The 13,222-nt window shown below is 48.7% G+C and overlaps 1 protein-coding gene across 5 annotated transcripts in view; it reads right to left on the bottom strand.

The window, feature by feature from the left end:
* Window positions 1–13,222, bottom strand: part of ARSB (arylsulfatase B) — a 137,040-nt gene that overhangs the window by 108,840 nt on the left and 14,978 nt on the right. For all 5 annotated transcript variants that reach the window (XM_054715129.1, XM_054715130.1, XM_054715128.1 and 2 more), the window contains exon 2: window positions 2,938–3,124. In XM_054715129.1, the coding sequence (XP_054571104.1) occupies window positions 2,938–3,124 (187 nt within the window). The remainder of the gene's footprint in view (window positions 1–2,937; window positions 3,125–13,222) is intronic.

Below are 13,222 nucleotides of genomic sequence, written 5' to 3'. Positions count from 1 at the left end.
AATCTCCGACGGCTCTATTTAACAGCATAATTGAGGTACTAGTGGCCCGGTGCATGAAATTCATGCACAGAGGGGGGATTCCCTCAGCTCAGCCTGCACCCTCTCCAATCGGGGACCCCTTGGGGGATGTCTGGCAGTCAGACATCCTTCTCGCAATCTGGGACCGCTGGCTCCTAATTGCTCACCTGCCTGCCTGCCTGATTGCCCCTAACTGCCTCTGCCTGCCTGCCTGATTGCCCCTAACTGCCCTCATCTGCTGGCCTGATCTCGCCCCCAACTGCCCTCCCCTGCCGGCCTGATCTCGCCCCCAACTGCCTCTACCTGCCTGATCTCACCCCCAACTGCCCTCCCCTGCTGGCCTGACTTCACCCCCAACTGCCCTCCCCTGCTGGCCTGATCTCGCCCCTAACTGCCCTACCCTGCAGGCCTGGTTGCCCCCAACAGCTCTCCCCTGCCAGCCTGATCTCACCCCCAACTGCCCTCCCCTGCTGGCCTGATCTCACCCCAACTGCCCTCCCCTGCCAGCCAATTTGATTCTGATTGGTCGGTTTCTATGCCAGTCAGCATCAAAAGCTCCACCTCCTAGGCAGCCATTGGTTCCTCACACTTCACCCAGATTTGGTTCTGATTGGTCGGTTTCTATGCCAGTCAGCATCTCTGGGCCTATCAATGGGGCCTGATCAGAAAAAGGGGGCTGATCAGCAGCCCCAGTGGAGGCCTGGAGAGAAGTAGAGGCGTGGCTGCTGGCCAGACTGGGAGAGAAAGAGAGAGGCAAGTGCTGATCAAAAGCTGCCACAGAGGCAATGGATCAGTCCCTGCTTCTCTCTTCAGGCCTCTCTCTGGCGCTGATTCGCAGCCCCCTCAGCAGTTAGTGCTGGGGCACTGCACCTGCAGTGGAAGCACCATGGCAACCCAGCGCTGACTGCAGGACTGACTTCCGGTTGGTTGAGCTTCGGTGGTTACCATTCGTTATGACCCAGGGTTTTTATATACCGTATTTTCCGGTGTATAAGATGACTGGGCGTATAGAAGATTTTCCTGGGTTAAAAAGTCGTCTTATACACCGGAAAATACGGTAGGATAATTCACATATTATACAAGTCTCCCACTGAAGTAGATAATTCAATGGTGTGCAGTGTATTTGCAGAGTTTTGCAACCAGCCCCATAATTATCTGACTGCTTTTTACAGAACATCAGGAGCATAACAGTGATGGCAGCTGCATGTCATTACCCCTTCCTTATTTGCAAGTCTCCAATCCATAGGAATGTGAGATCTGTCTGTCCATCTAAGCCCTGAATTTCTAAATATGTAACTTGTTTTTAATAAATTTTTTAAAAAATATCCATAGTTTTTCTCTTCTCACGGTATAGGTACTGATCCATATTTTAGCAAAGACCTGACTGAAAAATTTCAAAGGGTGTACAGGCTATTTTTTCTTTTAGAATTTCTGAAATGACAGAGGTCTTACATCCAGTATGATCTTGAACAGCTATTTAAGGATACTCAGGATGTGTCCAGTTCACGCACAGAGAATGCCATGATTGACTAGTGATGTCTTCTAGAGAACCTGGATGGCGTGGGGCACACAGGGTCTCACGTCTGAGGTCCTTGCAGCTCAACTTTAATCCTGATCCAACAAGCGCTACAAAGCTACATGCTTCAACTGCATTGCTTGGGCCCCATGAAATCACTTTTACTGAAATGCACTTCGGTGCTCTGGCCCCAGCTTGAATAAGAGAAAATGCCTCAGGAAACATCTGTAAGAAAACCACCACTTTATTACTAAAATGATGTCTTTGAGGACGCTCTCCACCTTACCTTCTCCCAAAGGAGGAATTTCTCTCAGGTCTAAGAGCCAGAAAATGCTTTACTCTTCCTGAACATCTGGTTTCCATTTATCTTATAAATAATGTGACTCTTATAGACTTACCCTTTTTTTCTTTTGCTTTGGACATAAAATATTTCAACTCTCAGAGTTGAATGTGAAGCCCACCTACAACCATGCAATCGTTTTCTTAATTTTGTGCCAAGCAACTGTTCCATCTTTTTCTATTTGACCTAATTTTTTATTCTACTTATTTGTAAATGTTTTATGCTGAAATATGTATTCTTTTTCAGATATGGCAAGTTGAAAATAAATGAATATGTAAAAAGGGAAGTAGGTAGCGAAATAGCTAGAAAGAAAGATAGAGCAGTATGAAAAAGAACCTGGCAAAGATATATAGCCACTGTCAAAATAAACAGGTTGTTAAGTAAGACAGCTCTCAACAGATTTAAAGAGGGCACATTTAAAAACAAACTTTAGGTTTCATGTTAGTTATTATACGTTTCTCAAGTTCATAAGCTACTTACAATTTCTTATTATCCTTCCTATTACTATCTGTACTTTTCCTCAGATTTTATTTTTTTTAATCTATTTTCCCCAATCTAGTGATTTCAAAAACAGATCTCTAAGAAAGGGAGAAGAATGCCAATAGAAAAGAATCTTCTCCACCATCTTAAAAAAAAAAAAAAGAAAACTAAACTAAAAAAAACCTCTAAACACAGCTCACAGGGAGAAAAAAATACTCCACACCTTTGTGAAGGAAATATTCTTGTATTGGGTTTTGCTTGCAATTAAAAAAAAAAAAAATCGTTTTGTAACCCCTTTTGGTAGTAAGGTTCTCTAAGAGTACAATGGTCTGGGATGTGAAGGTAGCAAATTTTCCAAAGGCTCCAACATGGCATTAAGTAACCTGGCAAAGGAAACTGCCTCCCCATGGGGTCATGAGCCACGGTTATGGAGGTGGCATGAGACAGTGGCCCCACGGTGGTGCTGACTGGCTCACTCTGTGTTCAAGTTTCCAGTTACAGTATTTCATTCGATTACACGTGGGTGTGTTTTATGAGATGGCTGCAGTCTGAGTTGTTAAAGCAACATGTGCATTTCCATTACCAAAGTAGGTATCAAATCCTCGGCGGGTTGGAAGGCATTCTTTCCGGTACATTCCCAGGTGCCACTTTCCGACCATATGGGTAGTGTAGCCTGCTTCTTTTAGGAGCTGGGGCAGGAGTTTTTCATCTAGAGGAACGCAGCTGGGCTGACAGGCCCAGATTATTTGGTGCTGTAAACCCGTGTGGATCTTAAAGAGATAAACAAAATTATGAATTAATGGTGTTGAAATATTCTGAACAAGCAGATAAAATGGTTGCCCAATTTATTGGACACATCAGCAGTACAGGAATGTTTCTGTATTCCTGCACTGGCTTAATGCTATTTTGTTTTTAAATCCTAACCGAGGACACAATTTTTTTATTGATTTGAGAGAGAAAAGACATTGATGTGAGAGAGAAACATCGATCGGTCACCTCCCATACACCCCAACCGGGGATGGAACCTGAAGCTTAGAGATGTGCCCTGATGGGGAATCAAACCCACCACCCTTTGGTGTATAGGATAACCCCTCCCCCGGCACTAGCTCAACCACATCAGCCAGGGCTGGCTTAAAGCTATTTTTGAAGGCACCTTACTCACTTAGTCAAATAAGTTAATGGACATAAAAAGAAATTGAAAAAAATAAATAAAAGCACTCTAACAATCATTAGATATTGTTAATAAACATTTATCAAGACACTATATTAGAAACCATTAACTTAAGTTTTCACTTCCTATCTCAAAAAGGTAGCCATAATAAGAGGTATGGACCTATCAAGAAAAAGTGTTCCAATATCCACACACACGAGAAGTTAGTGTTTAATTAGAAGGAGCTTCTGTAGAAATATACCATCTTCCAAAACTGAATCAAAAAGAAACAGAAAATATGAACAAACTGATTGCAACCAATTAAATCAAAGCAGAAAAAAAAAAAAAAAAAAAAAACTTCCAACAAACAAAAGTCCTGGATCAGATGGCTTCACACATGAATTTTATCAAACATTCAAAGAAGAACTAACACCTATCTCAAACTATTCCAAAAAAAGTCAATAGCAGAGAAGACTCCCAGACTCATTTTATAAGGCCAATACTATCCTAATTCTAAAACCAGATAAAGACACTACAAAAAAAGAAAATTATAGGCCAGTGATGGGCAACCTTTTGAGCTTGGTGTGTCAAACTTCGCCAAAAAACTGAGCATAACTCGGGTAGTGTGTCACTTTGAGGAAAAAACATTATTTCGCAAATGTTTCATCCTCGGCATGCGGCCGCCTCAGTGGCCGCATGTCATCAGAAATGGCTACGCGTGTCAGTGCTGACACGCGTCATAGGTTCGCCATCACTGTTATAGGCCAATAACCCTGATGAATATAGATGAAAAAATCCTCAAACAAAATATTAGCAAATCAAATTCAGCAATGCATTAAAAACACTATATCAAGTGGGATTTATTCCTAGGATGCAAGGTTGGTACAATATCAGCAAATCAGTTAACAAGATACACCACAAAAACAAAATGAAGACTAAAAATCATATGATTATATCAATAGATACAGAAAAAGCATTTGATAAAATCCAGCACCCATTTATGATAAAAACTTTCAGCACAGTGGGAACAAAAGTAACATACCTCAACATAATAAAGGCCATCCTATATAATAAAGAGGTAATATGCAAATTGGCCCTCACGCCCTCACAAGATGGCTGCCTATGACCAGGCCAGCAGGGGGGTTAGTGAGGGACAACCAAACGACTGAACAAGCAGGCTGCGTGGGGTGACCAGGCCGGCAGGGGGGTTAGTGAGGGACAGCCAAACGACTGAACAAGCAGGCTGCGTGGGGTGACCAGGCCGGCAGGGGGTTTAGTGAGGGACGGCCAAACGACTGAACAAGCAGGCCGCGTGGCGTGACCAGGCCGGCAGGGGGGTTAGTGAGGGATGACCAAACAACTAGCAGGCTGTGTGGGTCGACCAGGCTGGCAGGGGGGTTAGTGAAGGACAACCAAATGACTGAACAAGCAGGCCGCGTGGCGTGACCAGGCCGGCAGGGGGGTTAGTGAAGGACAACCAAACGACTGAACAAGCAGGCTGTGTGGGGCGACCAGGCCAGCATGGGGGGGCAGTTGGTGAGACAAGGCCAGCACGGGGGGGCAGTTGGGGGCAACCAGGCCAGCAGAGGGGGCCAGTTCGGGGCGACCAGGCCAGTGGGGGCGCAATAAGGGGTGACCAGGCCAGCGGGGGGAGGGGCAGTTAGGAGCGACCAGGCCGGCAGAGAGGGGGCAGTTGGGGGTGACCTGGCCGGCAGGGAGGGCAGTTAGGGGCATTCAGGCCAGCATGCAGAGGCAGTGAGGGGCGATCAGGCCAGCGGGGGGCAGGGGACAGGAAGTTAGGGGCAACCAGGCAGGCAGGCAGGTGAGCGATTAGGAGACAGCGGGCCAAGATTGTGAGAGGAATGTTCAACTGCCAGTTTAGGCCCGGTCCCTGGGGTTGGGCCGAAACCGGCAGTCAGACATCCCCCAATGGGTCCCGAATTGGAGAGGGTGCAGGCTGGGCTGAGGGGACACCCCCCCCATGCATGAATTTCGTGCACCGGGCCTCTAGTATATAACCCACAGCTAATATCATACTCCACAGGGAAAAACTAAAAATGTTTCCATTAAAATCAGGAACAAGACAGAATGTACACTTTCACCATTCTTATTCAACACTAGAGGCCCGGTGCGTGAAATTCATGCACAGGTAGGGTCCCTAGGCCTGGCTGGCAATCAGGGCTGATCTGCAGGGTGACCGGTGGGGTGATCGGGGGGGGGGGGGGGGGGGCCCTGCTGGCACCCGCCTTGGCCGGCCTGATGCCGCCTGGTTGCCAGTCCCGCCCCCACCACCAATCACCACCCTGTGCAGGGCAATTGGGGGGCAACCAGTGGGGCGATCTGGGGGCCCCCGCTGGCACCCGGCTTGGCTGGCCTGGGGGCAGCTCCTGCATTGATCGTCTGCCCCCTGGTGGTAAGTGCACATCATAGTGACTGGTCGTTCCACTGTTTGGTCTATTTGCATAATAGGCTTTTATTATATAGGATAGTACTGGAAGTCCTAGCTACAGGATTCAGACAAGAAGACAAACAGCCCTAACCGATTTGGCTCAGTGGATAGAGCATTGGCCTGCAGACTGAAGGATCCCAGGTTCGATTCCGGTCAAGGGCATGTACCTTGGTTGTGGGCACAACCCTAGTAGGGTGTGTGCAGGAGGCAGCTGATTGATGTTTCTCTCTCATCGATGTTTCTAACAGTCTATCCCTCTCCCTTCCCCTCTGTAAAAAAAAAATCAATAAAATATTTTAAAAAATAAGAAAAAACAAAAAGCACCCAAGTGGGAAAGGAAGAAGTAAAACTGTCATTATTTGCAGATAGCATGATACTGTATATAGAGAACCCTAAAGATTCCACCAAAAACTACTAGGACTGATAAATTTAGTTAAGTAGCAGGATACAAAATAAATATTCAGAAATTGGTTGCACTTTTATACACTGTGCCGTGCTCAGCATGGCCAGGGGTGAACCTGAGGGGGAGTGGTGAAGGATTAAAGAAGACAGACAAGAGAATAAAGCTGGGGCTAGGTGGGATGCTGCTCTCGGATGGAAAGACAGTGCCACAGCTTACAAGCCGATTCTTTATTTTATAGCCAGATTCCACGAGGCAAAGTAAGGGCGTGGTCAAGATGTTTACAATGTTCTTGAGGGTTTCGAATCTACTCAATTACATGCACCTGAACTCTATCAAGCTTTGTTTTGGCAGCACTTGCTGCACCTCCTGCAGCCTACCTCACTTAGGCAGCCTACCTGCAGCCACCTAGGACCACAGGTTCGGACTATAAGGTCAAACTTACAACTATAGCCTTTGACTATAATTGTGCTGGGAGGGCTTTGCCTTCCAAGCTGGGACTTACACGTGGCTTTGCCACAAGAGGACCGTGCCCTCTCATTAGTCCAAGGTTTGAACCTGTCCAAACGCTGTAGCTCCTCTCCACAATACACCAATAAAGCAAACTATCAAAAAGGGAAACTAAGAAAACAATCCCAGCCCTAGCCAGTTTTCTCAATGGTTAGAACTCTGGGCCCCATCCCCCCAACCAAATGAAGGGTCACAGGTTCAATTCTGGTAAAGGGCATATTCTTGGTTGCAAGCTTGATCCCTGGCCCCAGCTGGGCCGCATGCAAGAGCAACCAATTGATGCATCTCTCTCACATTGATGTTTCTCTCCCTCTGTCTCTCCCCCTAGCTTCTACTCTCTCTAAAAAGCAATGGGAAAAAAATCCTCCTCAGAGAACCAAGATGGCAGCATAGACAAATGCCTATACTACTGGCTCCCACAGCCACATCAAAATTACAACTAAAATACAGAACAACCATCATCCAGAACCACCGGAAAGCTGGCTGAATGGAAGTCTACAACTAGAGAAGTAAAGAAGGAAGCACACAGAGACTGGTAGGAGGTGGGAAGCGAGGAATAGGCTAGTCCAAGCACCCAAGTGTGCCACTTCTTTAATCGGGAGATCGCCTCTGCAGAGGCCGCCTGGAGGAGCTAGGGGTCCCTGCCCCACACCAGATGCCCAGCCCAGGGTCCCAGAGCTGGGAAAAGAAGTCCCTATGGGTAGTAAGAACTACGGGCTGTAAAAACCAGTGCTGACTGGGGCTCAGTGACACACAGGCTGCTGGAGACCCAGCTGCTCCTCTTAAAAGGCCGGCAACAGGAACTGAATTTACAAACTCCCACTTCTTCTGAGCTCCAGTGCCAGGCGAGGCTCTGGGGGACCCAGACACATACGAGGAGAAACTGGATTGTCTGGCACCAGGGCAGGAACTCTTGAGGGGGGAAGGGCAGCTTTCTTCCAGATGGAGGTGCTCTCAGTGGTCATTGTTCCTGTGCTGGGACCTCCCCAGTACAGGGCTGACTGACAGCCATTTCTGTTTGCTCCACCCTGGTGAATCCCTGAGACTCCGCCCCACCTAATTTACAACTCCACCCAAGCTGCGCTCAATGGCTTTTACATATGAATGGCCTGTCCTTTCTCAGGCTAAAAGTCTGTCAAACAAGCTGCAGCTGGGTCAGGGAGCCCCAAACCTATCAATAAAAGGCCCAAGACCCTGCACCAGCACCAGCCTGCCTTACTTCACAGCTGGGCCTTGTCTGGGCACTGCCAAACCCAATACAAAGAAGAGGAAATCTGCAGATCTCTCTGTAGCTCCTGCTGGGTGGCCCCAGGTACTGGCTGACTTTGCACCTCCCTGGAGATTCAAGAGCCAGTGTACCCAGTGGTCAGTGTGAGACCATACCAGATTACAACTCTTCAGATCCATAAGTGACACACTCAAGGGGCAGACCCAGTGAGCACCAAAGCCCCACTGAAGCAAGTCCTGCTCCATAAGGGTGTCTCCTGTACAGCAGCTCTCCCACTGTAGTGGCAGCTGGTCCCCACAACCAACTGGCCTAGAGGTCAGTTCCTCCCAGTGACATCAACAGCAATCAAGGCTCAACTACAACAAGACTGTGAACACAGCCCACAAAGAGGTACACCTAGAATGTGATTGGGAAGGCTGGGCCACTGGGCCCTATAAGACACCTACTACACAAGGACACTCTATCAACTCAAGGAGACTTAGCAGCTACCCAATACACAGAAACAAACACAGGGAAGCAGCCAAAATGCGGAGACAAAGAAACATGTCACAAATGAAAGAAATAGAAGAAAGCAAACTACTGGATATATATCTAATTTCGTGCACTGGGCTTCTAGTATTGTAATAACTATGCATGGTGCCAGGAAGTACTGGAAATATCGCGGGGAACCATTTGTAAGGTATGTGATTATCTAACCACTATGAAATACACCTGACACTAATACGATATAGAATGTAAAGTGTAACTAAAAAAAAAGGACTAAAGCCAAATTTGACATGAAAAAAAAAGGAGCTTCCATAATCTTTCAAGAGTTGGTGATTTTTATATAACAAATATTTATTTGCATTTCTTATTCCACTTTATGTAAACCATTAATTTCAAAAGACCAACTTTTCCTTAGAAAAGAAAGCAGCCATTTGACCCACAGGTTGGGAATGGCTCACACAGGTATGTCCAGGGTGCAGGGACCACACATCAGCTAGCCGTTAAGAAATGGTCACTTGTTGAATCTTGGTATAATATTAAATAGAATATACACAATTGTGTAAAAAGGCTATTAAATTAACCCTCTCTTCTCCTACATATCTGTGTGAGGCTGGACATTCTTCACCAACTTTTACCCAAACAATCCTATCTAATAAAAGGGTAATATGCAAATTAACCATTACTTGGTCACAAAGATGGAGGTGCCCATAGCCACAAGATGGCGGCACCCAGTCCTCTCAGCCCTGCTGGAGTCCCCCAGTCCCAGGGGGGCTGCTGCTGAGAGCGGGCAGTCTGAGCTGCCTGGCGGAATGCTTGCTTCGTCACCATGGCGACGAGGCAAGCATTCTGTGCCCAGCCGCGGATGGGCCTCTGGGCCTCGGAGAGCCTCTGGGCAGTGGGCGCAGAGTGGCCAGGCCCTGCAGATAGCTACTGGTGCATGGATTCGTACGCAGGGAGACTAGATTGAATGCAGAAGCAGGTGTAACAATCTAGCCATCTTCTATGAATAGAAGACATGTACACAAATATAAACAATGTCACCCTTCTCGTGTAATTCTTTTGTTTTGGAAAATAAAGTTATCTTTCATAAGTTATTTATGCTAACATCTAAGTTTCTGATACATGTAACTTTTGAAAGATATAACCCTCATAAGCATAAGCTCTTTGGGGCTTCAATAATTTTTAAGCACATACATTGCTCCTAAAACCTCAAACGAAAAAGTTTGATAACTGATGCTATGATGCCCCGGGGGCTTCCCTCTTTGCCTGCTCGTATGAAGTGGGGCTGGGGTCTCACATTAAGCTCGGCACTGGGCACTCCTGATTTCTCCAGGACAAATGGGGCTCTGGGGACACTGAAGGTTGGCAGAGCCAATTCTCAACCCAGGCCAAGACTCTCTGGCACCTCCATCAGCTATCAGGTGGGTAACAAGCAATCCTATATAATAAAAGAGTAATATGCAAATTGACCATACCTGCACTACACCCACAAGCCATGTCCACCAGCCAATCAGGAGCGAGTATGCAAATTGACCCAACCAAGCTGGCTGCAGCCACGGAGTGAGCAGGAGGCTTGGTTTTCCCCGGCAATGGAGGAAGCCAAGCTTCCTGCACACCCTGGCTGGCCCAGGCCTCTGCTCAGGGCTACAACGTTTCAATTATAGAAGATAAATAAATCCCAACAAAAATGGCTGTGGCCACAGAGCAAACAGGAGGCTTGGGTTTTCCCGGCAATGGAGGAAGCCAAGCTTCCTGCACACCCTGGCCGGCCCAGGCCTCTGCTCCAGGCTACAAAGTTTCAATTATAGAAGATAAATAAATCCCAGATCCCAGGGCCTCCACTTGGGTAGCCGGGGGGCGTGGCCTGCCTGCAAACCACCACGGGCCCCTCGCCCAGGCCGCCCCATGCCCCAAGGGAACTCCCAACCTGATCCAGGACACCCTTCAGGGCAAACCAGCTGGCCCCCACCCGTGTACCAGGCCTCTATCCTATATAATAAAAGAGCAATATGCAAATTGACCGTCACTCCAACACACAAGATGGCTGCCCCCATGTGTACACAAGATGGCCACCACAAGATGGCCAGCAGAGGAGGGCAGTTGTGGGCGATCAGGCCAGCAGGGGAAGGCCGTTAGGAGGGATCAGGCCTGCAAGGGAGGGCAGTTGGGGGCAATCAAGCCTGCAGGGGAGGGCAGTTAGGGATGACCAGGCCGGCAGAGGAGGGAAGTTGGGGGCGACCGGGCCTGCAGGGAAGAGCAGTTGGGGGGAGACCCAGGCCTGCAAGGGAGGACAGTTAGGGGTGACCAGGTCTGTAGGGGAGGGCAGTTAGGGGCAATCAGGAAGGCGGGCAGGTGAGCAGTTGGGAGCCAGCAGTCCTGGATTGTGAGAGGAATGTCCGGCTGCCCGTTTAGGCCCGATCCGGGGATCGGGCCTAAACGGGCAGCCGGACATCCCTTGAGGGGTCCCAGATTGGAAAGGGTGCAGGCTGGGCTGAGGGACACACACACCCCGTGCACGAATTTTGTGCACCGGGCCTCTAGTCTATATATATAACAGGCTAAGCGACAGGCCAGTTGGTATGACGCGCACTGACCACCAGGGGGCAGACGGTAAATGCAAGAGCTGCCGAGCTGCGTGACTTGGCAGCAGTGGTTCTCGGGTGAAGCACCCTGGAACCAGAGAGGAGGGAGCCCAATTCTGGGATGCGTCACCCGAGAACCTCCCTCTCACAATCCAGGACCCCTCAGGGGATGCTGGAGAGCCGGTTTCAGCCCCATCCCCGCAGGCCAGGCTGAGGGACCCCACCTGCCGGAGGGACCCCACTCACTCTGCAGATGCCCTTCGAGCCACGGCTCCACCCCAGGTGTGGCCGGCCGGGGAGGAACCATGGGAGGTTGGCTTTAGGGCATGTCCAGCCCATCTCACCCAGTCCTGCCCTGCCAGTCACCTTCTAGTTAATTTCCTTTCAATGTGCACAAAACCATGCACCGGGGCACTAGTCCTACCTAATAGAGTAATATGCAAACTGACCGCACCTTCGCTACGCCTAAGCCAGGCCCACCAGCCACGCCCACCAGCCAATAAGGAGCAAATATGCAAATAAACCCAACCAAGATGGCTACAGCCACCAAGAGAGGGGGGGTAGGTTTCCACGGTAACAAAAGAAGCCATCCTGTTGCCGGCCTAAGCCTCCACTCAAGGCTACAAAGTTTCAATTATAGAAGGTGAATTAACTCCAACAGAAATCGCTGCTGGCCGCGGAGCGAGCAGCAGGCTTGGCTTTGCTCCAGGCTACAAAGTTTCAATTGTAGAAGGTAAATAAATTCCAGATATCAGGGCCTCCTCTTGGGTCACCAGGGGGCGTGGCCGGCCTGCAAACCACCACAGGCCCCTTGCTCAGGCCGCCCACGCCCCAAGGGAACCCCCACCCTTCAGGGCAAACCAGTCAGCCCCCACCCATGCACCAGGCCTCTATCCTATCTAATAAAAGAGTAATATGCAAATTGACCATCACTGCAACACACAATATAGCTGCCCCCATGTGGTCAAAGATCCTGCCCCCATGTGGACACAAGATGGCCACCACAAGATGGCCAGCATGGGAGGGCAGTTGGGAGGCACCAGGCCTGCAAGGGAGGGCAGTTGGAGGTGATCAACCCTGCAGGGGAGGGCAGTTAGAGGTGACCAGGCGAGCAGAGGAGGGAAGTTGGGGGCAAACAAGCTGGCTGGGGAACAGTTAGGCATCAATCAGGCTGGCAGCGGAGTGCTTAGGGGGTGATCAGGCTGGCAGGCAGAAGCGGTTAGGGGCAATCAGGAAGGCAGGCAACTGATCAGTTGGGAGCCAGCAGCCCTGGATTGTGAGAGGGATGTCCAACTGCCCATTTAGGCCTGATCCGGGATGGGGCCTAAACGGGCAGTCGGACATCCCTTGAGGGGTCCCAGATTGGAGAGGGTGCAAGCTGGGCTGAGGGACACGCCCCCCTGTCCCACCCCACCCCCACCCCCGTGCACGAATTTCGTGCACCGGGCCTCTAGTAATTAATAAAAGGTAAAAACCAAAATGTGTTTGCAAATGATTTACTTCCTTTTATTAAAGAAGAATAGCACAAAACTCTGTCATCAAGCACATACTAAACACACAACAGTTACCATGGTAATAACTTAAGCATCGTTGAAACAGATCGCACCCTCTCACCTGGAGGAGCTGGGTGGCATTGTAGAGAACATGCACTAAGACTGGGCCTGCCCCAGGAGTGCGGTGTGGTGCGTATGAACTTCAGGTGGGTAACTGGAGCTCAGGTATATGGCTCTGCTGGTACTGCTGGGTGCTGGCATCATTGCTTTCCTCAGGGTCAAATACTCCCACCAGACAGATTCACAGAGCTTTGTCACTTTGTTTTAAATACACAGCAATAAACAGATACAACATAGAGACCAAACAAAAACCAAACCCTTTCAAACTCACAATCTTTGCCCCCTAATTTATTATAAGCTACTTACTATTAAATAGCATTCTCAAGTTTAAATATTAAATATCGTTTCGAATTTCATTGTTTTGGTGTGTCTTTCCAGAGTCAGAAGTGCACCTGCTATTGCTTGATTTCATAATACCTTTCTACACCCTCCTAAGAGAACCTGAGGAAT

Source organism: Eptesicus fuscus, chromosome 4, assembly GCF_027574615.1.
Source record: "Eptesicus fuscus isolate TK198812 chromosome 4, DD_ASM_mEF_20220401, whole genome shotgun sequence".
In the NCBI taxonomy this organism is placed as follows: Eukaryota; Metazoa; Chordata; class Mammalia; order Chiroptera; family Vespertilionidae; genus Eptesicus; species Eptesicus fuscus.
This window is presented reverse-complemented; position numbering and strand designations above follow the sequence as displayed.